This window comes from Alligator mississippiensis, chromosome 1 (genome assembly GCF_030867095.1).
Source record: "Alligator mississippiensis isolate rAllMis1 chromosome 1, rAllMis1, whole genome shotgun sequence".
Taxonomy (NCBI): domain Eukaryota; kingdom Metazoa; phylum Chordata; order Crocodylia; family Alligatoridae; genus Alligator; species Alligator mississippiensis.
Window position 1 is genome coordinate 279496295 of NC_081824.1, and position 27894 is coordinate 279524188.

The 27894-nt window shown below is 39.6% G+C and overlaps 1 protein-coding gene across 5 annotated transcripts in view; it reads left to right on the forward strand.

Moving 5' to 3' along the window:
• Nucleotides 1-26595, forward strand: part of USP25 (ubiquitin specific peptidase 25) — a 155312-nt gene extending 128717 nt beyond the window's left edge. The window contains exons 19-26 of one of the 5 annotated variants that reach the window (XM_059720645.1): nt 2905-3018; nt 4819-4914; nt 8703-8881; nt 11093-11171; nt 14653-14732; nt 22597-22720; nt 23384-23579; nt 25149-26595. In XM_059720645.1, the coding sequence (XP_059576628.1) occupies nt 2905-3018; nt 4819-4914; nt 8703-8881; nt 11093-11171; nt 14653-14732; nt 22597-22720; nt 23384-23579; nt 25149-25321 (1041 nt within the window). In that variant the 3' untranslated portion in view covers nt 25322-26595. The other 4 variants (XM_059720646.1, XM_059720647.1, XM_059720649.1 and 1 more) reach the window with 4 other exon arrangements.
• The last annotated feature ends 1299 nt before the right edge of the window (nt 26596-27894 follow it).

Below are 27894 nucleotides of genomic sequence, written 5' to 3' on the forward strand. Positions count from 1 at the left end.
TTGTGCAGTTACACTTGTACTACAGATTGTGGTTAAGTCCTCCAACATCCCAGAAGAATCTTGCTCCTCCCTTCCCCTTCCTCTGGCTCCAGGAAGTTTCTGTGACAGACTCCAAACTCTACTTCCCTGGGGAAGCAGAGCCAAGCATGCATGTGGTCACATTGATTTGCTGTTCAGTGGTGTCTTGGTTCAGTCACGTGACAGAATGCTTCACAATCTGCATGGAAGTGGATTTCAAGGAGTTCCCAGAGTACTGCCCTGCTTGAGTCAACTTTGCTGATCGTTTTGCTGATTCTCTGAATCCTACTGGTAGCTTCTCCAGAATCCAGTCCTGCATCAGCATCCTCAGAACATGGCATGAATCTCCCATCATGCAGTATAAATATCTAGCCATGTCCCATCAGCATCTCTGGCCTTATCTGCAAGCTCAACAAGAGCATCAAGCAATAACCGATGAGTGGTGGAGTTTGTGTGCAGTGACTCCAAAGGTTGACTGAGCATCATTCAAGGCATGGAAAAGGCCATGGCTGGTGTAAAGGGGACTGTTAATCACCTCTTCAGAAGCTGAGGCAGAGCAGCGTGTCATGGGGTGTTTTTTTTCCAGGGGATTACCATGGACTAGGAAGTAGATGTTTTGCACAGTGCCATGTTGTCTCAGGGGTGGGCACAGCACTGCAGGAGCTATGAGATGGAGGTATTGATTGCAGTAATGCATGAACCCATGTACAAAGCCTCCGCAAGGCTGGCAGTGTCCTTCCTCCCACTGCCAGCCTCCCTTGGGTGGTGAGGAAAGTGAAGCATGGTGTTATTGCCTGCTGGAGTCAGGGACACCTTCTGAACTGCCTCTCTCACTGGAATTGCTAGCACCAGAGCAGTTAATGACAGACCAGAGGCTGTTGGGGGCGGCAAGTTTTCAAGTGGCAACAGCACCTTACATTTATTTTACATCATGAAGGCTGCCTTTATGCCAAATACTTGTCACACAGTGGTGGGGGCTATCCTGGTGGATATCTCTGTGAAAGTGGCCTGGCACATCCTGAAGTTCAGCTGCTGCTTGTCATCTGCTGCAGATGACTGCAAGGAACAGGCCCTTCATTCAGACCAGTCATATTTCAGGGAATAATTAATTACAGGGAATAATCAATCTCTGGGTTTTGCTGGATTATGGCCATGGGACTGGGAGAGGAATTATTTGGGAAGTTATATTTATTCATGTAACTGAACACACAATACTTTGTATTAAGTGTATCCATTATATCCTTGTGCCACCTTAATATTGCTATTTGTATTAATATTTGTTAGTCTCTCTATCATAAAAAAACTAGCATCCCAAACTAGAAGTTAACTGGTTCAAATATAATTTCTTTAGCTGCTTCATTAATTACTCTTACATTAGCAGGTGAAAAGCACATAAGCACCCATAAGCAGGCAAAACTAGACTGTCTTCTTCCTTTCCTTTATTTCCACTTTTCAGTATCTGTCTGTTTGTCTTCCCTTGCCTTCATTATTTTACTCCCTGATGCATACTGACTCTTGCATTGCTCTCCATCACTACATTGGCTGATCTTTAAAGAAAAAAATAGAATCTGGAAAAACATGCAACAAGCCATGTATCACTCATCCCCACAATCATTTCCTGTCCTGTCATGTGTTTTTGCATCTCAGACTGTAAGCTCTTCCTAGATGCTTATGTGGTGTTAGGTGAGGGAAGGGCTACTTTCTGATTGCAGTTTTTGGATTCTAATATAGTAGAAATGTTTATACTAGAGCAACTTTCTTAGACTCTGAGCACCTCATATGTAACTCAAAGCACCCCTTGATAGCTTTTGTGAAATGAGCAGAACCCCATTTCAGAAACAAGTTTTATTTATTACTTTGCTTACCTCCTTGAAGAAGGCCAGGCAGTGGGGACAAAGAAGGAACCAGACAGGGAGAGCCTGCCTCTACCCTGTTTATCTTCTCGTACTAACTGCGGTGCTCTTCAAAGGATCTCACAGCACCCCACAGTGCCTTGGCACCCCGATCAAGAATCACTGTGATAGAGCTTCCCAAATAATATGGTTGCCAGTGTATTTTGCTCCTATGGCACATGCTTGCTTTGATTAGAGTCAAGGGGTAGATCCTCAGGGGTGTAAATTGTCATGTCTCCAGCAAATGTGACAGTTTATAGTAGTTGAAAATATCATTGTTAAAAATCTGTTCAAAATATCTTTCAAGAACACATTAACCATACAGTATCATCAGTAAAGGTGCTGAAGATTACATTGGGAAATAATTTCACCATTGAAGGGAAAATTTGCTGTTATAGAAGTGTGCTAAGATAAACTAAATGCCAAGACTTGTGGGAATGTTCAGTGCATTATATGAATGACTTAGGTTTTTTTAAGATAAAGCACAGTCAAATAACTAGATTTAATTATAGTTTTTAGAATGTATAAAAACTTGAGGCTGAGGTTTGCTGCCTTTTACTTGCACAAATGTTATATTACATTTTGTTTTAATATTTTTCTAGTAGGTTTTGTGATTCAAGAATGCATTTTATTTACAACACTGTTTTAAAATTGACCTTGAATGGTGTATTCTCTGGAGTTGAAATGGTATCTACTGGGTTTTTAAACATTTTTACCTGCATCAGTGGGGAAAAAAGGAAAGGAGAAATGTCATATGAAAGCTAATAGCTGTTCTTTTTTGTGAATCTAACTTCAAATTTACTTCCCCCTCCACCCCTTGGTTTTTAATTTCTTTAAAAGGTTTACACATTAATAGTGCAGTGTCATACCATAAATAGTAGCAAGTCTCAGAAACTTGCATCATTTTATTTAATCAATCTGTCAATTCATGTTTTTCCCCTTCTTTCTTTTCCCCCCCCTAATTCTTCATACTGATGATGATTTTCTCCTGCAGAACTCTGATAACGCCCCAGCTCAACCAGCTCCTAACCAGCGAGTTGTAGAGGTGGCGATTCCTGATATAGGGACTTTTGTGATTGAGTCAGAGGAGGGGGGTTATGACGATGAGGTACCTTTGATTGCAGTCTTGTGCACTGCTCCTACTCTGGTGCTTTCTATTGCTGCTTGACGAGAGACTTTTTGGCATGTTTGCACATTGTAACACTTAACAGATTTCTGCACAACTAAATGCTTAGCAACTTGTGACTGTTGATCTCTTGAAATCTGCAACAACAGAAATGTGGAAAGAGCGCAGCAGCTTCTGTAATCGGGCACGCTTTTGCATGGTATAGCAGTTTGTACTGAAGAAATATATATATGTGCGTGTGTGTGTATATATATCTATATATATATATGTGCACTTTTCTGCTATTGGATTTTTTTGTATTTGGCCACATGTGATCTGTGACAGTATTTGTTAACTATTGTTCAGTTTCTTTAAACTGTTAGAATAATGAATGGTGTTTTGACTGTCCTTGTTTCTGTCAGGTGAATAAAGTTATTGTTAACCCCATTCCATATATGCAAAGCTTAGGCATTTTAGACTCAGAAGGGCAAATTGTCCTAAAGGTATGAGCTGAAAGATCTAGGTAGAGATGGTTGCTTTAAAAAAAAAAGAGGAGGAGGAAGAAGAGGAGCCGAGAACACCATGTTTCCTGGCCCTTGCCTTTTTTTGGTTTTAAAAATTCAAATGTATATTCTGCTACCTCTTGGGGATTAGTAAGCAACTGTGGTTTAGCTTTTACTTGCCACAGGGTAAGAGCTGGCGCACAGTTACCCCAGAGCATCTGATACATTATATAAGTTCTTGGCCCATTTTTAACTTTCAGTAGTTTGTTCATTTGTTCATGTCCTGAGCCAGGATCTATCTGTTTTGCTAGGAAACTTACAACTCCTATATAGGATGGAAGCAAAACAATTTAATTCATGCTGTTACTTTAACGAGAAGTCTGACTGCAGTTGTTCTTACTTTTCATCTTAAAGGACCTTTATAATTCAGCCTTTCCAAACATAGTCACTTCTGTGTTTGGCAGCATTATCTTGCCGTACCTTATTTCCTAGTGTTGCTAATCTTACTTGCTGTTGTTGTCTTCTGTAAACTGTGTGTTTTTTGGTTTGTTTCTTTTATATGCAAGGTGCCTTTGCTGCATTCTTGTGTCATTTTTGGCACCAGCCAAAAATGGCTGTACTTGAGGGCCATATGAAAGCAATTTGTGTTTGCTTAGATATAAAAAAAGATTTTTCTAAACTACTTGAAAGGGCTTTTCAAGTTGTGCATAACTGTCCTGTTCAACTGCATAATCTTACTGGTGTTACCTTTGCTTTCCTTCCGACTCTCTTTCCATTAGCTGGAAGCTCTTCATGCTCCAGAAATCTTGTTTCTCTTATGTATTTGTACAGCACTTAGCACAGTTGGGCCTTAATTCTGATTTGTGTGTGTATGTAAAAGAATAATAGTAAAGTTATTAAAATTAAAATACATTGATTTGGATAGTAGATATCATTACAGAGTAATATAATAATTAATTTTGTTCCTTGTTAGGTCAGGACCAATATTTGCTGTTAGTTTTGAACACTGCATGTTCTTTTTTTTTGAAAGTTCTAGTTTTAACATTTCAAAAATGTTTCAGAGCATTTGGTATAATTCTAATTCATTCTAATCTGGTGGTATGCCTCTGTCATAAAAATACACAAAATGTTACTATTCGTCTTCAGACACGGGGAAGAAAATTCTAACATTGAAATATTTGCCATTCCATGTATGCATGCACTAGGTTGTTCTTCATCTTGCATGAGTGTAAAAGCATATGGACTTGAATTATTAAAATGTTAATCATTCAAAACTTTTACCTTAAATCCCTTGTGGCAGGTCATGCTGACCCCGAACATGCAAGGTATTATCATGGCTATAGGTAAAGCCAGGAATGTTTATGACAGGTGTGGGCCAGAAGCAGGGTTCTTTAAGGTATAACTAACATTTTCATCTTTACTTTTCTTCTGACTCTTTATGATTAGAATGCTTTTTTTTTATTTTTTTAATGCATATTAAAATATTCTAGCATTTGTCATCTCAGTCTGCTTTCTCTAGGGTTCAGTCCTTCAGTTAAAAAGTCTCACCCTGAGAGAAAATCTTACAACATGTGTTTTTTAAGGGCTTAGCAGTATTTTATTCTGTAATCTTAGCTTTAATTTTTCAATAATAATATTCCCATAATTAATCTTTTTAATAATAATTCATAGGACTATTAAACATAGCCTCATGAGCTTAAATAAATGACAGCAACAGTGTCAGTATTGTGCAATTCAAAGACAGAACACTTTTTTGGTCTTGTGTGGTCTTCCTTACAGTAATCTGAGTAGCTTTATTTTGTTAACTTATACTTTTGATATTGTATATTTGATGGAGAGGACTTGACTAGAGAGCTTGTTCAATTTTTCAGTTAAACTAGTAAATTTTGGAAAAAATGTACCTGCTTCATTGGCTTTCCTACATATATAATCTTGAATTTTTCATATGTAAAAACATGAGTCATTAGTTTGCCAGCAGTGGAACTATAGTAGTATGGTGTGCAGTTCTGTTGGAGTACAAGTGTTTCTGGCTTTTTAGGTTTAGGGACCTACCCAAATCGAGGAAACAGATGGGCAATTTCCCAGACGGATCATAGCACTGGCTGCTGTTTTTGCATGCTTATTGTAGTGTGGCCCTCCCACACCTCTTTTGGCCAAGGAGCTCCAGCGATCCCTCCCCTTGCTGCTGATTGGCTGCAAGGGATGCCTGTCCTGCAGCCCCACTCCTCATCAGTGATTGACTTGAGAGGGCTGTCCACCTTGTGGAGCCCCATCCTTTGTTGCTGATTGGCAGAGAGGGGTGGAGCTGGGCAACAGACAGCTTTCTCAGCCAATCAGTGGCAGGATATGGGGGGAGTGAAATGGAGGTGGCTGCCATTCTGGCTAATATTTGGACCATTGGCTTCCCCTCCCACTCCCCCTCTCCCTTCCTCCCTCAGTAAGCTGTGAGGCCGGGCCACATTAGCTGTAAGGGCCCCGCTGGCTCCCACTGGGGAGCCAGCATTTTATTTTTAGTAAGCTTGATTGATTTTTGTGAGCAATGCCTGGCTTTGCAATTGCCACAACATCACAAATTAAGTAAATAAAATCAATAAGATTCTGTGCAGAACACTTTAAAATAACTGTCAGTAATACTTGCTTGATTGGTTAGGAGACTTGGATTTTTAAAAGTTTTTCTTAAAAGGAATATGATGTTGAATATAATGTACTTCTTAATGCATAATGTTTTTTGAACTCTGTGTGTGTGTGTGTGTGTGTTTGTGTACATGTGTGGTTAAATACGTAAGCTTGATGAAGACAGATGTACAAGTTCCACAGTCGACTATTTAGTAAGGTAGCTTTCTTAGAAAGTTGGAGAGAGCTTTATTCTGGTTTCTTGTTAATAGAACTAGTTGGGAATTTAAAGAAAAAACAAATGAAACTTGGAAAATGCTGATTGTACAAAATATTTTACATTTGATTAAAAGGATGTTGCAATAAATGTTCTGCTTTGGAATTTTTTTTAACCTTTACATTTGCCAAAGAGGTGTCCCTCACCTTTTTAGAAACAAAAATAAAGGCTGTCTTAATACAAAAAAAAGTTTTAGAATTTAGTGAAATTAAAAAACTAAAGAACAAAGCAGAGATCGGAAATTCGGAAATTACCAAAAATGTTTCAATTGTCCCAACCCCAAATCTTTCTAGATTTGTATTTTGTAAAAACTTACATGACTTTCAGTGCTTTGAAAAATTATCAATCCTTAAATTTTTGGAGCTTGCAAAAACTGTTCCTCACATCTGTGCTTATTAACTTGGTGTTAACAGTGGTTTTAGTATTTATAGCAAAGTATATTAAAACTATATGGACATAAGTGTCAAGTAAAACTTTAGCTTAAGTATACAAGTTAAGTTAAATGTCTTGACTTGTTGAAGCTCATATCTCCAAACTTGATATTACTGTTTAGCATAGTCTTTTGTACATGTTCTTATTTAACCTATGCTATAATAAAATATTTGACATATTTGCATTGCATAGTGTTTCAAAAATAAGAATGCATATAATGGAATAATCTCTGTGTGTGTGCATGTGTGTATATGCAGATATAATGTTTTATGGTCTTGTAGCTTGAAAGTTGTCTTTTTGAAATGTATTTGAAATAAGTCCTCTTTCTTCAAAATTTGAAGTCCTTAGAGTGTGATTGCCTTGTCATGGAGAATCTAGGACTATGCTTCAGGATTTCTGTATAAAGCTTCCCACAAGAAACTTAAATAGTCTTTCAGTGATGAGTTGTTTTGTCCTAATCTTCTCATAGGTATACGGTTTAAAGAAAAACTGTTTATTTTGATCAATATAGAGGGATCTTAAAATTTAGATAATTACCTGTTGTTATACTACTGTAAAAAATAAACTTGTATATGGAAGCCATTATTTTTACTGTAGGTAGTCAGTCATCTGAAAAGTGTGTATGTATGTATCAAGTGCTTTCTTTCAGGCTCAGGTAGAATTTATTGGGGTAGTTATTCCTGGTAAGTATACCTAATAAAGATGAATCAAAAGGACTCTTGCAGTCTTCCTTTTATGTCAACAGTAGGGCACTTACCAGCACTGCTAAGTCAGCTAAGTGAATTCACCCCCCCTCCCCTTCCTCCTGTAGGCTTCTAGCTAGCATAGTTGTGCAGACCTAACTTGCTAACTATAGATCAGGTTCCAGATTATCCAGATTGCTGTGTAGTGGACCTTTGGTTTATCCTGATGGTAGATCCATTCATTTGTATGATCATGTAAATCTTGCCAGTAACCTTATGATATGGCCAAGGAAAAGAACAGAAATGAATCCACACACAGGTTCCTCTAGGTTGTTTGCAGACTGTGGGTACTTTCCTGTTTTCTCATGTCATTCAGAACCCATATATTTTAGTGCTGTGAAGTGGAGAGTGTGTTTGAAGGGGAGATGATTGAATTCCTAATAGCCAGAAGTAATAAATCTTGATGCAGTTCAGTAGACCTGGAGCTGAGGAACCTGTCCAAGTGCTTGGCTATGAAGGAATTTAAAAGATCTATGTTCAAGATGTACATAAGCGTATAATTGTTGAGGTTTGCTGGGCAGAGGGGGAGAGAGAGAAACAACTCCTGGGTTTTTTAAACATATAATGACTTACACAGTACAAGTGCAGTGTGAAATATTGTCCTTACTCCATACAGCAGGAATATTGGGCTATCTGCCTGCTATATGAAGTAGATGGTAAAACCATGGCTAGGATTAGCAGTGAAACAGATAAGAACATGAATTTCCTGCCTGGTTTTAGCAGAGAAATAAACAAGAGAGCGGAATCTGCCCAAAATAGCTGCTGCACTTAACAGGGTATTTGTGCCTTTGTGGATGAGCATCTAGCTGGGGTCATCTAGACCCAGCACTCTTTCCTGCTTATGCAGCGGGTCGGACTCGATGAGCTATTGAGGTCCCTTCTGACCCTAAAATCTATGAATCTATGAAATGGCTGATGCTATTCCCCTGATTTGAACAGCACCCTGCATTAACCATGGCAGTTTTAAATGGTTGGGACTATATTTAAGTAGGTCAGGGGAGGGGGATTATTAGGAATCTTTTTGTAGCAAGAAGCAATCTGATATAAAGTATACTTTTCATAAATATTGGAAGGTTAATTAGACAAAGAAAACTGATACATTTATTTTAAATTATTTAGGCAATTAAATTGGAATATGCCCGGCTACTAAAAATGGCACAGGAAGATACACCACGTGAACATGATTACCGTTTGAATCATGCAATAGTCTACTTTATCCAGAACCAAGCGCCAAAGAAAATAATTGAGAGATCATTACTGGAACAGTTTGCAGATCACAATTTGAGCTTTGATGACAGGTAATTGGAATGTGTTCCATGAATGCTCTTAAATGTTTTGTTTAAAGTTCAAAGGAAGATACTGCTTAATGTACAATATATGCAATACAGGCATGCACACCCTGAGTATAATTTATCTAACTTGCACATCAGTTAATTTTTACACCTGTAAATATAGCAACACACTATAAAAATTACTAATGAAGATTAGTTGTTTTTTCCAAATATGTTTGGAATCTGTTGCAGTAGATTCTACAGATATTGCATCTCTTGCTGGAAGACAACATATTTGATTTTACTTCATATTCTGAACCCGTTGAAACCTCTGCTGTGCAAGGCCTTGTGCAGTCTCCTGCAAAATATCAATGACTAGTGGCTGTTTCTTTAGTTCCTTTCTCTGTTTCTGGTATGGCAGTCATATATTGTACCTATGCATTTGTGATCAAAATGTAAGGTGTATAGGCAAATCACACAATAAACTGTAGGTACATATTATATAAACAAATGTAAGATACATACATCCCTGTGTCTGAAATAAATTGGTTAGTGACTATAATTCCACACTAGAATTTTTTGCATACAGCACACCCCAGAATAAGATACATTTGTTTTTGAAAGGGAGAATGAAGAAAAAAGGATCTTCCTTGTAGTAAGTAACTGCGTAGAAACAGCTAGGGAGAGAGCCTGGACATTGCTCTGCCCCCTGTGGATTATGTGCAGACTTTACTTTCATGTTAACTCACCTGGGATGAAGCAGCAGAAACTTCTGTCACTGTATTTTTTTGCTTGTAGTGCACACTTCCAATTTTTAATTGCTGTTTTTTGAAAAAGGTGGCATGTTGTATGCAGCAATTGCCTGTTAATATGGATTCTTGGACCTTCCTCTGAAACAAATTAGGCTAGTCACTTTGGCTAGGGACAGACATTCAGAAAGCCTGAGCCTGAATTGATTCAGTCTTTGCAGGTTAGTCTTACCTGCAAAACTTAAACCAATTTGAAGGTGGATAGACATTCCCTTTTCATTCTAGAAATGCAGGTTCATACTTGCAGTGGCTCAGGCTAGAAGGTGGGGGGGGAGAGGGAGGGAGAGTAGAGCAGCCCTCCCTTCACTCCACAGGGCTGAATTGAGGGGGCGTGGCTAGGCCCAGCAGGATATTCTGATTATTCCTCCCCCCGCCTCCCTGAGCTGCCCAGCAGGGAATGTTTATCACCTCTAACTCAGTGTTTATCAACCCATTAAGAAAACAGAGCCTCTCTCTAAGCTCTTTTTAAACAGCTTTTCCAAGGAAGGACATTAAGCTACCCATTGATTAGCTCAAAAAAACCTGTCTACCATTGTTGTCTCCCACACCATGGACCGTAGCCAGCATGTGGTCTGTTAGCTAATGCTAAGGTGTATGCATAAACCAGAGGGGCAGGGGGTATAATCCCTGCTTAGCAGGGAAAAGCCAGGCAGAGGCTCTGTGCCTGCAAGTCTCTGCTGGAGCTGCAGCTAGGTAGCAGAGGGGAGGGGGCAGCCCTGCTGTGGAGCAGAGAGCCCCGCCCAGCCAAGAGAGCATGCTGGGATGCTGGGAGAGTCTGATTAAACATAAACCAGCAAGGGGTCTGGGACAGACATTGCATAAACCTGTTTGACCCAAATTGGTTAAGTCTGATACTACATTCAGCCAAGTTTATCTCAAACCAGTTTCAGCCATTTTCAAATTGGTTTATGCGTTCTGTTACAAGTTTTAAACTGGTTTCTGATTACTTAAACTGGTTTATGTGTAATATGTATCCCTATCCTTTAAGACATAGGGCACTTGGTTAGATGGAAACTTGCTTGTGTGCATGGCAATTTGTGTTGTATTCTGATTTCCACTTTTACCTGTTTAATACAGTGAGAGAGGCTATACAACTGCAGCTTGATCTAAATACCAACTAGAATTTAAACCATCTGCTTTTTAACTTAAAAAAATAACAGGACAGTCTGGCAAAAGAAGAAAGTTAAAGCATGCCAATTAATTTACATATTTTAACATAATTATGAGTCCCCCTTGCACACATGGCTTGAACCTGAAGAACAGAGAGCAAATTTACAATTTGTGCTTGTACTTTGTGTCTACAGTTATGATGCTTTGATGATACTTACATGTGTGCTGTGGGCTAGTCTCTTTGGCAGTTTACAATATTTCTTGTGTTTTCTGTTGTTAACCATGTTTTTCTGACAGTTTGTCTTTCTTTGTTTTCAAGGTGCCGTAACATAATGAAAGTGGCTCAAGCTAAACTTGAAATGATAAAACCTGATGAAATAAACATGGAAGAGTATGAGGTTAGCGTTTTCTTCATTGCATATTCAATTGTACCATAAATTTTACCCAACAACTAAATGAAAGTCATTGCATCTTAACCAGATTTCTTGTGCTCAGATCATTAGAGAATTACATATTTGTTCAAATATAAGATGAGGCTTTTTCCCCCCCAGTCAGCTTGCAGAGACATGTTCCTTGTCTTACCTTCTCATACAAAGAAACCTCATTAAATACACTGTTTATATTTAAACTGCTGCCAAAAACACCCATGTGCTTAGTTATGCAAACCAACTATGAAATTGATTAAATGCAGCCAATACTGAGCATGGCTATCAAACACGTGGCCCATAATGGGTAAGCATATTGATGGGAACCTACCGTGTGGATAGGTTAGTGAAACTCATCTGAATAAGATATATAGTAATGCCCATTGTGCTCAATCCCCTTTTAGCATCAGCTCTTTTTCAAGTCATGGTGAACCACTACACTAAATATATTTCAACTTCCTCTTTACTCTCACAGCTGAGCTGTACCTTCCTTTCTCATTTCAAATTATTCCCCTTTCTTCTTCCCCAGGCTTAAATGCCTGGCAGACACCACCAAATGGGGTTCCAAACAGTTCACCCAGAATCACTCTGTTGCCTCCTCTCTCAGCCTGTCACAGATTAGTGTGGCTTTGCCTTCCATGAGATGGAGCTGGACCAGGTTGCCCTGCACCTCATCTGCATATATATGTTTGGCAGATCTCAAGACTTCAGTTCCAGTCATGATTGGAGGGCTAATGAGCACATGGATCCTTTGTGGTGGGGGGAGGGAGTGGTATGTTGACAACCCAGATTTATTTTCCCTGCTGTGATAATGGGAAGGGGACAAATTCAAGGCAAGCCTCCAATAGTTAGATTCTATTTCTGGGAAATTGTATCAAATTTATAAATTTTCCATATATAAAATGTAATTATTGGGGGGGGGGGGGTCATCTTGTATTTAAGTAAATATGGTAATATCATTTGTTGAAAAAGTCTATTCATGGAATCGCTGTCTAAATGCAAACATTCCAGTGCTGCAGTTTATTCTATCTGGAATCCTAACTCAAAATTGATTTGGGCCATAAATAAAATTAACCCACTGCTCTTGGCCTACTCCTTAATGCTTGCTGACATCACTGACCATCCCCTTAATTTACCACAGGAAATGATTGGCTTTCTCTTCTCTGAAATGGGCAAGGATTAAAGTAGCTTGCATGATTCTAGTGAATAGTATGCAGTTTCAGAGCTAAACATTGCACAGGTATTAGCTACTATTTGCCTGTCATCAGCAGGGATCCTGGTTTTCTGTTTAAAAATCATAATTTCTCTTATAAGTTTACAAATTCTCGAATTAAAAACCCCCAAATCCTCACTTTTCTGTGGTTAAAATGAAATGCCACTATATACATGGGTATCAGTTGAACACAATATTCTATTTATATATTTACAATTTTAAAGCAATTTAGAAGCCTACCAGTGCCTCAATCACCGTAATAAAATTAATTCTAAATACCTTTAAATTTTGTCATCTGATTTTGGGTTTTTTATGATGGAAAATCAGAGCTCCCCCTTCCCCCTTTGCTCACCAGGGTGTGGATCCAGCTGCGGCTGCCCTCCCCACACCCTGTGCTGCTTTGGGGGAATGTTGAGCAACCCTGATATGCTAATGTCCTACCCGTGCTATTGTCCCTCACTTCCAAGCCACAACCCCCTGGCCCTGCTGGTTCCACTCACTCCCCACCCACAGCCCCTTGGACCTGCTGATGGCCCTCAGTGGTGCCCACTGCTCTCCCCCAACCCTACCAGAGGGGGCCCCCAGCTACCAGAGCTACAGGGCCAGGGAACCGCATTTGTAGCTCCCTGCTCCCCCCATCAGTCCCTGAGCTTCAGCTGCCACCTGCAGAAAGTGGTGGCTGCTGCAGCAGAGCAGAGCGTGGAGCCCAGCTACCCCTTCCTGCTTTAATCTTCGTGTGTAGTTCGTTAAGAATAGGCATGTCATACTTCTGGCATGGGGCGTGCAAAGCCTGTCTGGCATATGGGCTGGAACCAGTGCCATGCACTGACTTTGGGGCTTGTCTGTATTGGGCCAACCAGAGCCAGCTCACAGGGCTGTCTGGGGGGGATACTCCATGCAGTATTTACTGCCCCCTGTGCTGTCAGTAGAGCTTGCAGCATCAGATCCAGCTTGTGCATTGTCTGCACTACTTGCCAACCCTGCTCTGGGTTTTATGCTGCCTCTGGGCTGTAGGTAGGGCTGGTAGCATGGGGCGCATGCTTCGTTTGGGACCCTGCCTGTACACTGGCTTCTAATCCTGACCTCCCTGAAACCAGCATGCATGCAATGCACACCCCATGCTGGAACCCTGGGTTGCGAGCAGTGCTCATGGTGCTGTGCAGCCTGTGTTGCCTGGAGTCCAAGCCCCAGAATGAGCCTGAGGCACAGGGGCCAGCACAGGGAATGCCCTGCATGCAGCATCCCACCTTCCCAGCCCTGCCCACTGGCCCAAGCACAGCTGCCTCTGACCTGCACACTAGCCTAGAGACCCTTTTCTGGCCCACTTCTGATTTAGAACATAATTAATCCCTTCCAGGCGACCTATGCAAGTCTCCATACCCCACTTAAACCTTATCTTTTATCATTGTGGGGCAAAATTCTCTCCCTGGGGAGACAAATAGTAAGTAATCATCTCGGCAAATCAAAAAAAAAAAATTAAAAAAAAAAAAAAGCAATCTGCTTTGTGCTTATTTGCCATCCTGAAGGCCTAAAGTACATTCCGTCTTGAAGCACAGATTTCCCTCCTGTGCTTCAATCTCTTTTAGGGAGCGTAAGGACTGGAGGATTTGCACAATAGTAGATATTTTGCCTAGTCTACTAGTCATTTAGAAGTAAAACATTTTGTGTCATTAAATGCAGATAAAGTAACTAAGTATAAAGACCATACAACATGATTAAATATTTTATTTCGCTATCTAGGTGATACTTCCTTTATCTGTGACATAACACGAGGCATTCATCATTTCAAATTTACAGATTTTTAAGATTTTTTCCCCCATTTGCAGATTGAAATTAAAGCTTAATGTTTCGACTGTCATAATTTTTCAGATATGTATTATGTTCATGTAAATGCTTTGGAGTGATACACAGGTGAAAAAAATAATAGGTTGCATTTTCATTTGCTTTTCACAGGAAGCAAGAGCTTTTATAATCTTGATTAGGATTTCCATTAGTGTGCTTTTATTGTTCCTTTCAATTGGCAGTTCATTCCAAAAAAAGAGTTTTTTGATTATCAAAGCTGTAATTATTTTCCAGTCTTATAGCAGATGTTTTCAGAAGTTGGGTATGCTACTGAAAGAATTTAATATAATTATTTATTAGGTCCATTATAAGTGTGTGATGCTATATACAGATTATAATGTTTCATATAAATTAGCATATCATGCAGTGAATGTCCTAAATATATTTTCTCATGTGCAGAGGTGGCATCAAGAATATAAAAAATTCAGAGAAACAACCATGTATCTTCTGGTAGGATTGGAGCTTTTTCAAAAAAAGAGGTAAGAAGTAAACCTTATAGAATTCAGACTTACGGATTCTTATTAAAATAGAATCCATTAAGCAGGGCATTTTAGGTGGGGAAAAATATATCAGTGATATATAGCAAAATGGGGATTCAAACAAAATGAATGGAAGTACAACCACGAAATAAAATTAACACTTTGAATCCCAAAGCTATTTAGTAGCCATGCAGGTTCCAGAGCCCTATTTAATGCTCTCCAAATGTACAAATGTACCTGACACACAGGTTGCAGCCTTACCTTCAGTTTCTGAATTTGCTATGCAAACAGCTAACAGCAACCCAATGCTAACAGCTACCCAGTTTCCAGGCAGCAAATGCATCAGTAATTGTAGCAAGATTGTCCTAAAAGAGAAAAAAGTGACATTTGTCTTGTCAGGCATGGGGTGGGATGCACAGGGTTTGGGAGTAAAGGTGGAGTGATCTTGGCCACATCCATTTTCTGTGCAGTCAGGACCTAACAAGTTAATGTAGGCATTGGGTAATTAATTTATCATCTTCAGCCAGAGAAGACATAGATATTTAGAGTTGTGTTATCAGTGTATTGAATGCATTGCAGTCAGTGTTTCTTTACTACCTCTCAACCTGCCTTACATGTTTGTGAAGAAGAGATGGGGTAGCATTACAGAACCCTGTAGTACCCTTGAGGAGAGAGCCTTCAGGAAAGAGAAACCATTACCCTAAATTACCTGTTCCTCACATATGATCAAGGTGGGCACTTCAGAGAGCTAATAAATCAGTTGAATATTATGTTGTTCTGATTGTTTCAGAACTGAACCATTATATTTGTATGCCTCTGCATATTCACTGGGTCCCTGATCTTGCAAACATGGAAAAAAAATGTTGAGGTTACATGGCTCCCTCTACACATGTAGGCATGATGGGATCTAATGCTCGATTCACATCTTGCCTCCTGCCATGCCACATGTGCATTAGATCCCATTCCACCTTATTGCTGATGCAGGTTAGGAGCCCAAAGCACCCCATTTGAGGGGCTTCCAGCTGCGGGGGTGCCCTACACACCCCCATGGTGGTAGGATTGCAGTCCTCCTGCCTCAGGGCTGTGTGAAATTCCCAGGACAGGAGGATTGCTCATGGGGCAGACGGAGGAATTGCTTTTCAGCTATCCTCTGGCCCTAGAGGTTTGCCAAGAGAAAAGCTACAGGATCCTAGCACCCACAGCTGTGGGACTTCAGCTCCTAGCAGCTGTAGGGTGCTGCCACGGCCCAGAGTCTGAAGCGGCTATGGCTGAGTGTCCTGAGCAGTTGTGAAACTCACAGCCCTGGCTGGGCAAGGTACACCTCTGCAGCTGGAAGCACTGTTAGCTAATGGGGAGCCTAGCTCCTGGGGAGACCCTCATACACGTGCAATTTAAAGCTCAGTAGCAGCCAGCTATAAAGTTAATGCATGTTTTGCGGCCTAACTTTATAGCTGGTTGGAGCTTTTTTATGTGACAGTTACTTTGCTTGTGCAGCTGGTCTCAAGGTAATTGTGTAATTAACCAGTTAATTTTGCAATACTTGTAACATTTAGAGGGGCCTATAAGTCACAGTATGGTCCTGTGGGTAGGGTAACTAGCTGGAGAGTCACGAAACATTGGCCATCTTGCTAGCTCTGCTGCTTACCTCTCTGTGACACCTTGGGCAAATAACTGTACCTTCTGAGTCCCCTCTTTGCTTTGTAAATTTAAAATGCAGAATTCACAGGGACACTAATCTCGGTTGGCTCTCTGGACACTTATTTGTACTCCATAATAAAAGTTAATGTGGTCTAATTTGCCACTTTTCAGTATTTATTAATTTTAAACAACTAACATGGTTTTTCAGAAGGCTGACGTTTTTTAATTAGGGGTGGGGGCAACTTTTGTGGCCTTTCTTCCAAACTTTTAAATATATTAAAGATGTTCTGAACACCAGTCTAATATATAGGACTATCTTTTGCCCTTTGTCTTCTGTGTTTAAAATATGTAGAAGAGCAACTTCTGATTGCTGAATGCATTTGGTTATTGAGACACTAGGTTGTCAAGTTATATTTTGTATGAGCAAAGCAATCACTTAATATGCTTTTCCCCTTCATCTGTTCCATGTGGAGAAACCCCACTGCTCTACATGTCACCAATTCTTTTCATATGGTCTCCAAATAATTTACATCCAGTTATGTACTAAACATGAGCCCATTATTCCCTTAAAAATCTCCAGAAAACAAGCCACTACAAATCAGTAGTTGACAAAAAATGAAGAAAGTGTTACCATCCAATGATTAATTTAATGTTAAAGGAGGTATGGTATTCTATCCTGTAACATTCCCTGAATGATCTCCTGCACCTAACATTTGACTAACCATTTAAGCAGTAGTTACCCACATATCAAAAGTTTACATGCATTAACAGGATGGGCTTTTATTGTTTCCACTGAATAATCCAAAGGCATCAGTGTGTGTGTGTGTGTGTGTGTGTGTGTAAGAGTATTCTGTAGAGGGCAGTTCTGCTTTCTGAAAGCAGTGTTAATTTGAAAAGCTATTCAGGTAAAAAAAATAAAATAATAGTCCTTCCATACTTAATTTCTTATTCAAGAAAATAGTTCCAGTGTTTCATAAAACTGCAGTTGTTTACTTCCATATAAATAAGAAGGTGCTTTCATCAGTAGGATTTTGTCAACGTTTTTGGCTTTATTTTGAAGTTGGCTTTCTAATTGTAATATTAGTAACAGATAGCAACTGAGGAGCAATGAGCAAAACATACCCAGTAGCATAACTAGAGTGGGGAGAGACAGGCACCAGCCCTAAGTGACAACTTATGGGGGGCACCAGTATGTTCCCTTTCCCCCAGGATCTTTATCATGACAGGGCAGAGGAGCCAGATGGGCATGACCCCACACCCAGTAGTATATCTGGAGGCATAGCATAATGTCCCCTGTCCCCCCCCCCCGAAGCTTTGCCATAGGAAGCACAGCCCTCCACCTGGGGGGAGAGGGAAGAGTAAAAAGGACACTAGGAGTGCCCCCTTCTTGGAACTTGTGCTCCTGCCTGTTCTCCAGTGGCAGCCACTCAAGCCCATGCCACTGCAAAAGCAGCTGAGGCAGTAGCTGCTGCCTTTTTCCCTGGCATGGCAGTGTGTGCTCCTGCTGTAGTGAGGAGAGCCAGACGGGTAAGACTCCTCTCCTCTTCCCCTCCCTTTCTCCCCCTCGTCTCTTCTCCCTGGTGCTGAAAGAACTGGTTACACCTCTGAATATTCCAGTCTTGAGCTGAGTAGACCATGATTTTTAACTTGTCTTGCTTAAGACCTAGGCATATACTGTGTGACAAAATGTCTGGTCATTGAGTTTGGATGTAACAGCGTTTGAGAGCCCTAGTTTGAAGCTTTTGGGCTTGATGTGTTTGGAGAAAAAGAAAATAGGAAGTATTTAACGCTCAAAGAAAGAATCAGACTGTGTGATTTGAGCCAGGAATCAGTTGCCTACTTCTTCAGGTATGATCTGTTTCATGGTGCCAGGTATAATCATCCCACTTATCCAAAAAAGAAAAAAATTAAGCCTTAAGTATTAACTCACAGAATAATTGTATCACATGAATGTCAACTCTGCCCCGAACATGAGCTCTTTTCCCACTATTCTTTAGTGCCATGACTTGTTTCCAAGTTTTATTCTGTCTTTTTTGTCAGTGATCTTTACACATTCTCATTAATGGACCAAAGGTATCCCATTCACTGTAGCTTTGGAAATTTCTGTACTGGTGCCTATGCAGGCTGTAGAGTTATCCCCTGATAGGGCCAAATGTCTTTCTTGGGGGACTGTCTAACAGAGAGGTTCACATGTAGTCTCTAAGAAGTCCAAAAGGCTATGTTATTGTATATAAGATTGAGCTTTAAATTCATTATTAGCCTTAGCAGCAGTAAAAAGAAAAAAAAACACAGAAGAAAGAAAAGGATCCAAGATTTCTGCCCTGGAACAGTGATATCAAGAAAAATGAACATTTTAATTAACTCTCACTTCAACTGAGATTACCCTTTCAGTCCTATCAAATCATCATGGTGTGGTACTGACTCAGTTGTGGAGACATCATTGCTTTTATTTTGGAGCTCATCCACTAATATAATAAAGTGGCTGAAAATGTTTTTCCTAATTCTCGTCTGCGCCAATCATTCTCCAAGGATCCCTGGAAACATTTTAAGTTTCTTCTCTAATTTGATCTGTGGGTACTTGTTCTTTTTCAAAGGATGGTCTTTTCTGCCTACATAAACCCATTTAGCTTCCTGAAAATGAGACCCCTTCAACATTGTGTGCTTGAAGCAGCTCATTTTGGAAGAATCCAGATTCAGTATGTTGAATATAGGTTTTGTTCTGTCCCTTAGCCCCACAGATGTTTCCAGCAGGCTGCCTTGGACTTGAGTCCCACAGTTACAAGAGTGAGGGAGAGGCTACATTCTGAAATGTAGAGCTGTTCCATAATACATGAAATCTTTTCTGTATCTGTGTAAGGTCAGTTGGTTCAAGTTCTTAGTTCTTACTATAGAACTAGATTAGCATGCTGCCTGAACAAACAGGACAGTGTACAGTCTCACTTTGGGTATGGGTATACTACCTTCAACCATCTAAGAGATGCTGACAATAAAACAACCCGCTTCTGCTCTGTGCACTCCAAAAGTTGAAAAACAGTAAACGTATGTAAGCACTGTTAGAACGGCACACACCACTGAACACATCTGAGGCTGTGAACCCAAGAGCACTGCTGAGTCCACACTGGTCTTGTGCAAACAGCAGCTACATTATATTTTTTTTGGCTTTTGGTGCACGTTGTGGGAATGAGATGGTGGGCACATTCTCAACATAATTGGCCTCTCTGGACAGCCACAGCCAGTGGCAGATCATTTCTACAGATGGTGGGATTACCCAGCAAAAGTTCTGATGAACATAATGATAGAAGAACAAACACTATGCCTTACCAGAAGGGAGGGGACAGGAACTACCGCAGATATGTTTCTTTTGAACAAGGGCAAGAACTCTTGCGTATCTTTCTTACTGGCATGTAAGGGCCTGAAATTATCCAGAAAAGCCTTCAAGAAAGAGCATAGGTCATAGTAATTGTTCTAGCTCCAGTTAAACAGCACAAAGCTCCTGACAGTATTTACAGAACCCCTGTATTATCTGCTGTATTTGCAGGGTTTTCTATCCTATGAGAGTTTCCTCTAATACTTACAGACAGTTTCTCAATATGTGGCAGTTGGACTGTAAACTCTGACTGCAGGAGATAAGTCATGTTTCCCTTGTAAATATCTATTGGAAATTTAGGAGATCCCCAAATTTTTTAAAATTATGTATAAAAATAAAAGATACTTCTCTTTTATGGGGTGTGAACATTGATCTCTGTAACCACTTGTTTCTCATCTCCACAATTTGGGTTATGTGCTGCACAGTTTGAGTTATGTGCTGCATTTAGAATCCTTTGAACTGTTTCTCTCATTAAAATAAGTTAATTGACTAAGCCTGTCATGATCAGATGGATCTTTGGTTTCCATTTTTGATTTGGTTGATCAGGCTGCACTTGCAAACTAAGGAATCTTCTCCATCTGGTGTTGGAATCTAGTGCTACAGAAACAGCCGAAGTATTTGTTAAAATTTAGAAGCGGTTCATTTAGAAAGAAGTCACTAAAAAAGCTATCTAAACAGGAAATGAGCTACTTTCTTTAATAACTGCTTTAGAGGTTTTTCATATTGAGACCTGATGAATTCCTTGCATTTGAAAATGTCTACTTTTATTCCAGCCATGTAGTTGGTCTACTAAAAGATATCACCCACAAAAATCCTTGCCTCTTACAGCTTTCTAGAAAGACTGTACGGTTTTCTGACCTCCATGAAGCAGCGTTAAAGTTTCACTTTAAACAGTCCTTTGTTTCTTTTACCCTTTCCAAAACTCAGTAGTAGTAAGGTACTTAACAAAAGCAGGAGCCCTATTGCCTTTAGTGGCTCTATTCATATTACTAAAAATTAAGCTTATACTTAGTAGTTTCCTAGATTATGCACTTTACTCATTAAGTTGTCACTTAACTGGAGTCCGATCTTTTAGCACTACTTTTATGGTACATAGGGATCCTGAGGGGGGGGAACACCATCTCATCTCATTATAAATCAAAACAAAAATGTATCGATACATGTTATGTCTTTAGCTAAAGTCTCACTTCCTTGGAGTTTTAAGCCAGGTTCTTTCAGGGCTGAGGTACTGTGTGTGTTAGTTGTTTGTTGACATGTATGGAGCTGCTCCATGACATGACTGTTTGGATGCCAGCGTGTTGGTCAAATGTCCAATTTGAAAGAATAACAGGCCAGTCATTATATCTGAGAGTTCTGCTCACCTACTGAACTGTATTTCTTGCCAATTTCTCATGAGTTTGAATATGCCAAAGCTACATGTGAAGAGGGAGGATACTTACTAGGAGCTGCCATTCCTTGAGATAGTTGACTCTGTATGCATGCTCATATTTGCCTTTCTTTTTCCCCTCAGTTCTCTGCATGTGTCCTTGGAGTTTAAAGATTCAGGAGGGAGAATAAAGAATACTGACTGCACTTCCATTATGTTATGTAACTTCAGGCAATAAGGTGTAGTGCCAGAAAAGGGCACAAAGTTGTACAAAATGAGTGGCTTTCCAGTAGGTTGTAAAACTGCTGCTTTGAGAGAGGTCTTATGTCATCAATGAGGGAGTTGCCTCTGCTTATTCACTAAGAAATGCCAGTACTAAAAGTAACTTCTTCCAAATTTGCTTCCTATTCCATATGGAACTGCTTTGATCAGTCTGCAAGTTGCTCTATTATGGAAAGCATTGGTATATTTTGTGTGTGATTTTACAAAAACTATATATTATTTCCATGTGCATATAATAATGAAATTACAGAAAATAGCCAAAGGGGACCCAACAGCTGACTGCAACTAGCAGCATATGCTAGTAAGAGGTAGTGATGCTTTCCTGCTCATAAAGTAGGGCTACTACTATCTCATTTAGTTGAAGCTTTCACCCTAAACTGTTCTCTCATTAGAAAAATACAGTTTTTCATTCAACTAAAGTTTAAAGGTACCTTGAAAAAGTATAATCTCTTTCAGTTCTTCTAAATCAGGTTATAACAAGATTTTCTAATGTGTTTGCTGGAAGTCAGAGATGTAACACTGGCCAATGCAGTTAGATAACTATTATCAAACATTTTTTATTGTGAGGTTCCTTATTATACATTTTCCAATATTGAGTGAGTGTGTCTATGCTGTAGTTGCATTTTAGCCAAAACTCAGTGTTGGAATTAAACTGACACTACAGATACCTGTTCTGTGGGGAGTGGGGCATAGGGGAGGGGCAGTGGTGGGCCTATCAATAATACATTTGTGAATTGTTCCACCAGTCTAAATTTTAGTGATAATGTGGGAAGACTGAAGACAAAAAGATGGTATATGCAGTGTTTCCTTCTGGGAAATTGCACTTGAGAAATGAAATGTTTTCTACCTAGTATACAAAGGTGTAAATGGATCCTATGTGCTACTGATGTGTAGGGAAAAAGAAGCGAACAATCCAATGCAAGTCAACAAAAGCCTTGTGCTGCTTACAGTAGACTTTGGAGTAGACCATATAAAAGTTAACAATCTGGCTTGCTGTTGAAATAAGTTGCATCAGTATGCACAGAACCAAGAACTGCTTTAGTATTAGATGGAACAATCTTTCGGTTTTGAATTCTCTTTCTTTGTACTTCCTGTATTGTATGCAGCAAAACAAACAAAGGAAAGGCACCTTTTCTGTAATGCATTGGCAACTGGAAGCAAATGAAATTTGGACATTAAATCAGCTCTTTTGTTTCTTATTTTGGTTTTAGTTATATGGAGGCCTTGCTGTATCTTATCTATGCTTATCAGAATAACAAAGAACTCTTGTCCAAAGGCCAGTACAGAGGGCATGATGAAGACCTGATCTCACATTACAGAAGAGAATGTTTACTAGTAAGTGGTGTATGCCCCAAATTTTGTAGTTTGTTTCAAATGGTAGAAAACCTAAGTAATTTGCATACAAAGGCGTGATTAAAAAGCCCCCGTGTGTTAACAAATTAAGGACGTTCCTGTTCTGTTATGATGCGCTCAAAAGTCAGGAGGGTGAAAATGGAAAATGTAAGGATTAAAAGGAAAAATGGTTATTCCCATCATTGTCCCTTCAGAATAAGTGGCAGTTCCTGTTTTACTATAACATTGTAATGAATTTGTCTACTGCCATGGAAGTGTGACAGTAAACAGAATTATGTTGTAGTGATGGACAACAAACAGCATTTTGTTGCGGCTTGACAGGGAGCGGCCACTGGAAATAACAGCAAAAGAAGTAGTGGGGTTTTACCTTAATTTTTTAAACAAATTGTAGCAGAGAAAGTTTTGTCTCTGGAATAATTACCAGAAAGATTATGATTAGGTTGGCACCAAATTCAAGTGTCTGTTGGTAGAAAGAGACATAACACTTGATCTGCTGAGAGAAGAGTTTTTTAGATGGTCCCAATGCGATTGGCCTGCAACTCCAAACATTTCACGTAAAGAATTATTTTTTTAAAGCTGATACCTGGCAAAATGTGAAATGCTATATACTTACAGACTTTCCTTTTTTTATGGTGTTGCGTGAAGAAACTAAATGAACATGCTGCAGCACTGTTTGAATCAGGAGATGATCAGGAAGTAAATAATGGACTGATCATTATGAATGAGCTTATTGTCCCATGTTTGCCATTGCTACTGGTGGATGAAATGGAAGAAAAGGATATTATTGCTGTAGAAGATATGAGAAACCGCTGGTGTTCATATCTTGGACAAGAAATGGAACGTAAGTCATATTCATTCCTTAAATTCAAAGATTCATACACATACATGTGGCTCCATAGACAAATTGTCAATTTTGAAGCCATATATAACTTGATGATGATGATAATGTTCCATGATGACATTCTCTGATACCACAGATGATGGCATTTGGACCTGATCTACTACCCATTGCCATAAACAGTTGTCTCTCCCTTTATTAAATTAAATCCTAGAGCATCAAAGGAAGTTCATTTTGAAGAAGGAAATATGCATATTAGCACTATTGCACATGTATTGCTTACATATCAGTTCTGTTTAGCTTCATATTATTTCATTTTAGTTTTGAACACTGTCAGACTGAAAAATTAATATATATATATTCCTAGTTAATACTTATAGCCCGAAGGGTAGAGTTTATTAAAAAGTGATATAACTAATAAAGAAACTGGTAGTCAGAAACTCATTTGTATGGGACCTTCCTCCCCCTCCCCTCCCCCTTCCTTCCCTCTGTGCTGCCACTTGCCCCAAGCAACAAATTGATGTTGCCCTGAGAACCTCTTATCCCAACAAGCTTCAAAACTTGTACTAGCTTCCATATCTGCAGTAGGCGAGTGTCCACTAGGCTTAGGTGGCCTTTACCTTGAAAGAAAGTATAGGCACAGACCGAAGTTACGTTTGTCACATGATTGGCCCCCTGAACGCTCTCGACAGCCAAAGCTCCAAAACCTGAAATCTAAGGGCACTTTTATACATGCTCAGGGGGAGCAGCGCTTTAATTAGAGTGGCTCTGAGACCTGCTGTAATTAAAGCGCCACAGTGTCTCATGCGTCCCTGCACTTCAAAATGGCTGCAGGGGCACTTGATCTAAAGCTTGTTCAACAAGCTTTATTTCAAGTCCCCCCACCGTCGTTTTGAAGCATGGGAACGCTGATACACAAGATGCAGGAAGCTGCTGGAACGCTGTAATTGCCATGCTTCAGCAGACTCAATTAAAACATTGTGCTATAATTACAGCACGCCAGAGCAGACTCCGTGCTCGTATACAGGCACCACCAAAGGCAAAGCATATGCCACAGTTGGCTTTCTAAATCACTTTCAACCAAGCCCCCCTGAGTAGTATTTAATTGTTCATAAGTCACCAGAATCCTCTAAACTTTTTTGGTATGCCTGAGGTACCTGGAGCCACTCTGGCTAAAGGGCCATTTCTCTCAGTTGTCTCTGTGGAGTTGATATCTCCACTGCAGGCAGACAATGTCCCAGGGTGCCCAGCCCAATATCTGCTTCTGCCTGTGCTTGGGAGTGGCAGCTGTCTTTAAGTATGCATGCCTCAGTCCCTTGGCTAAACCATGTGTAAAATTATATAGATCTATGTTGGCAACATAACAATCTATGCAGTGATAAAAGCAACATAAATGAATAGAGCATAACATGAGCTTTCCAATGAGACTACACCTGCTATATCAGTACAGTAAAACACAAGAAAGCATTCATGAGACCATAAGTATAACAGAGTTCATTACAGCAGGATTCAGCTATTCCTTTTATTGTATCAGCAAATACAGAATTTGACATTTATTTTTGTATTTTGCAGCTAACTTGCAAGAAAAGCTGACAGATTTCTTGCCAAAACTGCTTGATTGTTCTACAGAAATTAAAGGTTTCAATGACCCGCCAAAATTACCTTCCTATTCTACACATGAACTGTGTGAGAGATATGCCCGAATCATGTTGTCACGCAGTCGAACTCCAGCTGATGGAAGATAAACTCTGCAAACCTTCCTGAGCACATTGTATAAACTTTTTTAGTTCTTAACCCTTGCCTTCCTGTCACAGGGTTTGCTTGTTGCTGCTATAGTTTTTAACTTTTTTATTTTAATAACTGCAAAAGACAAATGACTACAAAACTTTAGCCAGACTGCAAATAAATAAAGCTGAGAATCGCATGGTGCTCAGTTTTTCAACCAGAGTTCATGCAACATTGCAAGTCTGATTACTATGGCAAAACTGCTTTTTTTGCCACCTATCTGTTACAGTATTACTTTGCTTTTATCTGAGATCCTTTACTTTATCAACAGCTTTCTATTCAGTCTGGATCATTCTGTGACTGCAACTATTTTAAGTGTCCAGTGCTGTGTAAATACATGGTACTTGGTAGCTTGTAAATGAAATGAAAGAATAAAGTTTTATTTATGGCTACTTCTGTGTTTCCAAGCACATACATTGTATAGTAATGTATTATATAGGTTTTTTTAGGTAAGATTCAGATACAATATATTGATGGGCTGCTGGGTTTTTAGTCGTGATTCTTCAGGATTTATGGCCCATTTCTTTGAAGGTGGTCACTGATTACAGCACCTTGGAAAACTGTCACAATGTTATTACACCCTCTACTTTTTGTATGCTCTTTACTGATCTGTATAATATTGCATTTGGCTCATATATTTTGAGGCCACATCAGGTTTGATGTGAAGCTACAGACTGGTTTCCAAAGCAAAAATTAATTACAATTTCCTTCTATTCATAGAAGACATTTTTAAAAACAAAACAAAACTATTTTCAATAGAAATAGAAACTATATTACACACTCCAGGCTCTCAGTGAGATTTATTTTAAGACAATTAAGTAGAGTAAATGAGGGCTTTATAAATGTGAACTTTGTAAGACTGCAGAATCTATCACAGATTAAATATTCATTTTTTTCCTGTTTCATAAATTTGGTGTGTTATATGTGAACTGCACCACTCCAGCTCAGAGTATAACTTTTCACTAATTCTTGCTATGGAATAGGATGCTGCTGTTGTTACAGCAAAAGATTTCCAAAATCAAATATCAGTCCTTACTAACTCTCTATCAGAAGCCGATGAAGAAATCTGTAGAGCTTGTTTTGTAGAACTGAAATAATGTCTGATTTTAATGAAGATAATTATTTTGTGAAAGAGTTTAATGCATCCTTAGGTAATCCTGTTAACAGAAAATATTTTGATTCTTAATCTTTATAGCAATCATTTTGTGGTAGAACAGTAAAAGATGTAAATATGTTTGTGTACGTGTTTATTGGAGCGACACCAAATTACACTGTTGTAGATTCTATATTTTTTTATGACTACTAAGAAAATAGTACAGAGGGGAGGGAAGGGTTGATAAAATTCAGACTGTCTCATGGGCACTGACTAACATCTTACATTACAAAAAGTAAGAGGTTGAATTTATCCTCATTTTCAAACCGTTCATATTACCTTTGAGATGCACTAGTTGCTGTAAACTGGAGTGCAGCCCAGCATATGCAAAGACCTGGCACTTCAGTTCAGAGTTTGATAAAGGAACTGTTTTCAAGAATACATCTTTTCAGATTTCTCGCTCTTCAGTGCATTTTATTAACCATTGTTAAAAACTATAAAATTGTACAGCAGCAGCAGTGTGCAGAAGGCAACCAGTACCCATGTCTTCCATGGAAAAAACTTACATAAGAGCCTACAATTGTGCACATGTCTGACAATGTAACCAAACACATTGCTGAAGAACTGAAGGAGTGCAGTCTGTGAGCAGGTGAAACTCTGATTTGGAGGTGTTTGAAGATGATTTGCGGTTGATAGCAGATCCCATCTCAAGGTGGGAATCAGCAGATTGTTTACTTATGGTATCCATTTGTAAACACAGAATTCTAAGCAACTTTAAGTTCAACTGCTCTGCTTTCATGGTACAGAAAGCAGATACATAGCCCCTAAGTTGCTTTTATCAGGATGGTGAATTGCATATATAGAATATAAAAAGGCCTGGATTTTACTTAATCTTGTTTTCCTGTAGACTTTTTAAAAGAAATAGTAGGCTTTATATTTGCTAGTGTTTTTAATGTAAAACTAGAACACACAGAAATGTCTTTGGTGTTTCTGGGCAGCGTGTGCATGTGTCATGGGATCAGTAGGCCTGTCACATGTATCTAACAGCTTACATCCTTTGTCCGTGTTTTTCCCAGTTCCTTAAAGGGAAAGTGATGTTTGCTGAACACATCTCCTTCTTTAAGGAGCTTTATATTCAGTTCTTGGCTGCAGTCCTTCAGAAACAGTGTGAGGCTGTTTTTATTTTTCCCCTACCAGAGCTGTGTGGATGTGTGTGTGTGTGGGGGGGGGAGAGGGAGGGTATGGATGTGGGTATGGGAGCCATGTAGTGCAGAGTGGCCAGCGGGCGGGAAAGTGGCAGTGAGGGCAGAGGGAGTGGAAGCGAGTGGGCGTGCGAGACCTGTGCTGGTGTCCTGGGACCAGCACCAGTAAGGTCCAGAGCAGGGCGGTAGAAGCGCGGGCGTGGGCTGGCAGGGGTCTGTGGGGCCAGGCTGGGCTGTG